This window comes from Arvicola amphibius, chromosome 5 (assembly GCF_903992535.2).
Source record: "Arvicola amphibius chromosome 5, mArvAmp1.2, whole genome shotgun sequence".
In the NCBI taxonomy this organism is placed as follows: Eukaryota; Metazoa; Chordata; class Mammalia; order Rodentia; family Cricetidae; genus Arvicola; species Arvicola amphibius.
Genome location: NC_052051.1, coordinates 93645203 through 93648511, shown reverse-complemented (window position 1 = coordinate 93648511; position 3309 = coordinate 93645203). Strand labels below are relative to the sequence as shown.

General features: G+C 42.7%; 1 protein-coding gene across 1 annotated transcript; it reads right to left on the bottom strand.

Moving 5' to 3' along the window:
• Positions 1–1433: 1433 nt before the first annotated feature.
• On the bottom strand, positions 1434–1917 carry LOC119815876 (M-phase phosphoprotein 6-like). Its single transcript, XM_038332205.1, is given in 2 exon segments — positions 1434–1536; positions 1538–1917. Coding segments are annotated over 2 exon segments (483 nt in total).
• Positions 1918–3309: the final 1392 nt, after the last annotated feature.

Genomic DNA, 3309 nt, shown 5'->3' with positions numbered 1-3309 from the left:
TAAAATTCCATAGCTTATGTGTACCCCATATTTTGAAATCCTCCCATCTGTTGACAGACATCCAGGTGAGTTCTATCACTTGACTGTTGTGGGGGGGGGTGCAGCAATAAGCAGAGCTGTGCACACATTTCTCTCATATACGATGCAAGTCTCTGGGTTAGTACCCAAGAGTGGTAGAGCTGGGCCTCTGGTAGTTCTGGTTTTAGCTTTTGTGAAGGAGCTCTGTACTGGCTTCCATAATGGCTGCCCCAGTTTACATTCCTCCAGCAGTGTGTGAGGACTTTGTCTTTCCTTTGCATCTTGGCCAGCACCTGCTGTCACTTGTTTCCTCGATAATTGCATTTTTGATTGGAGTGAGGCAAAATCGCTATTAATTTGCTATTCTTTAATACTTTAGCACTTTTTTTCCAGTGAAAAACGTTAAAATAGGAATCACGTTAAATACTTTACGTGACTCTTACATATTTCATTTAAGCTTAAAACTCACAGTTATACTGTAGTCCCTTAGCCTTATGAAGTAGTTCAAGACCTCACTGTTGAGTGTGTCCCTCAGTGACGCTTTTCATTGGCTCTGCTCACACATGACATCAGGCAACATCCCTTATGGGTGCCCAGTCTCAGAGTCTGGAGTGGCAGAGGGTGTAAGGAGCATACAGAATGGTGCTAGATTGGTGTGCTCCTGGCTTCCTGACTGCTGCCTCCCCAGTCCTTCCACTCGCTCCTTTGCTTGGATGGAGTTTTAGGACAGGATTCTTTCTGATAGGATTTTTATAAAGAGTAATTTTTACTCCCTATTTGTCTATGACTTGCTTTTTTTGCAAATTATTTTTATTTATATCCATGTGTGTCTCTGTGAGTTTGTTTTTTTTATAAGAAAACATGTTTATTACAGAATATTAGAAATATGACCCAAGTGACTGCTTTAAATAAACAAAACCCATACCACTATAAATAAGAAAACCCAGCAGCATCAGACATTTCAGCTGGAGAGGTGTATCTGCTCCTGGTGAATCACTTCTGGAAAGTTCCCAAATATTTGAGTCCAAAGTGAATGTATAAATTGGCTTGACATGATTCAAAAGTAAACTATAAATATAAGGGCAGTTGGAACAATGGCAATATTAGTTCATAACAGTCAATTCAGGACAATAGCCAGGGAGCTGCTCATATGTGTCCTGTCTGTGTGTACATACACACAATCAAAATCAGGTCAAAACCTAGGGAGTGGCACGTGCCCATACATTTGAAGACCCTGAAGAATGCCATTAAAAGGATGTATAACATCCAGTGCACATCTGTCTCAAGAACAGCACATTTCCAAAATTACGCATTTCTTTACAGGTAAACATTGGAGCATTAACCTCTACAGAGGCCATAAGGGTGACTGCAACCACACTGTGCTCCAGGCATCTGCTGTATCGGAGGCATCCATTTTAATCCTGGGGCTTTAAGAACATCTTCTTTGTTTTAATGGATTTTATATTTGCATTATCATCTTCTTCGTAATTGGCTCGGTCCCTCTTCTTGGCAAACTTTTCCAATTGTTCCCACCAAAGTCTCATATCTTCTTGCCATTTCCTCATCCGACACATCGACCTCCATGGTCTCGTCCTCGTCTTCTGCTGCTGCTTTGTTCTTGGAATTCATCTGAAGCATTAACTTCTCAACTTCGGGATTAAATACTCTGAATGACATCCTTCCATAGAGAAGATCTTCACATAGTGAGAAGCTCTGCTCTTCTATAATGAAACTCTCTTTCTCCTTGAACTCTGGCAAATCCAGGTACCAGTGCTCGTCGCTGATCAACTTCTTTTCCTCTTCTTCTAGCTGTTTCTTGGTTTCCGAGTCCAGGCCCCTTTGCATGAACTTCATGCGCAGCAGGTTCTTGGATAACTTAGTCTTGCGTTCAGATGCCATGTTGGCTACACTTCTGTCTCTGTGAGTTTGTATACGTGTGTGTGATTCCTGTTGAAGCCAGAAGAGGGCATTGGATTTTCTGGAGCTGAAGTTACAGACAACTGGGGGTCACCGAATTTGATATGGGAACCAAACTGAGGTGCTCTGCAAGAGGAGTGGACTTTCTTCATCTCTAAGTCATTTCTGCAGACATGATATAAATTGTCTTTAAGTACTATTTAATTATATTATACAATAAGAGTACATGCAGTGCTCCTGGATTTAGATACAGGGCTGTCTGCCTTTTGCTAAGTGCACAGTGTAGAGACCACTAGATGTGTGTGTGAATGGGGGGAGGCTATTTGGGAGCGTTTGCAATTAACACAGTACTTCAGGATGCATCTTGTCTTTAAACAAACCCAGTTTAAAGTTCTTTAAAATTCCATCTTGTCACAGGAATTCAGGTAGTAAAGGTGTTAAATAAATCAATGCAATTTGCTTATTCAAATAGGTTTGAGTGCATTGTATATCAAATTGTGTAACTCCTTCAAATTTTTCCCATTTTTTCCATATATATATATGTGTGTACATACACACACACACACACACACACATACACACACACACACACATATACACACACACACACATACGTACATACATATATTACTGGACCAGGAATATCTACATTCAGTTACAACAGTCAAAGAACTCTCTGTGCAGTTTACTGGTGGCAATCAATACTGTATGTTTTTGAGCGAATGGGAGAGTGGAAATGAAGCCTTCCATTGCTCCAGGTGGATTGGTAAGTGTCGCTGCCGCCAGCCTGCAGTCAGTCACAGGGCCTGCAGCCACTCTGTGCTTTCATTGCTTCGAATATTTTGCAGCTCAGGGCTGCTGCTTGTTCCGACTAATGATAGGGCCAACCCTGACTGGGAGCCCTCTGAACCTTCCAGGGTGGGGGTGGGGTGTACACTCTGTGCTTGCCCAGTGCTTGCTCTCAGCCTTCCTAGTAGACAGAATAGAAATATTTTTTTTAAGTTTTTTATTTTTTAATTTTTTTTTCTCATTTTTTTTATTAAAGATTTCCATCTCCTCCCCCTTCCCTCCCCTCCCTTCCACCCATACCCCCACTCCACCCCTCTCCAAGACAAAGAGCCATCAGGGTTCCCTTCACTATGTTAAGTCCAAGGTCCTCCCAGCTCCCCCTAAGTCCAGGAAGGTGAGCAACCAAACTGACAAGGCTCACAGTGAGCCCGTCCATGCTGTAGAGTTCATGTTCATTGCCGTTGTCCTTGGTTTCTCAGTCCTCCTCCACCGTCAGCCACATTCAGAGAGTCCGGTTTGGTCCCCTGTTCCATCAGTCCCATTCCAGCTGGACTGGGTGGTCTCCCGTTAGATCTGTCCCACCGT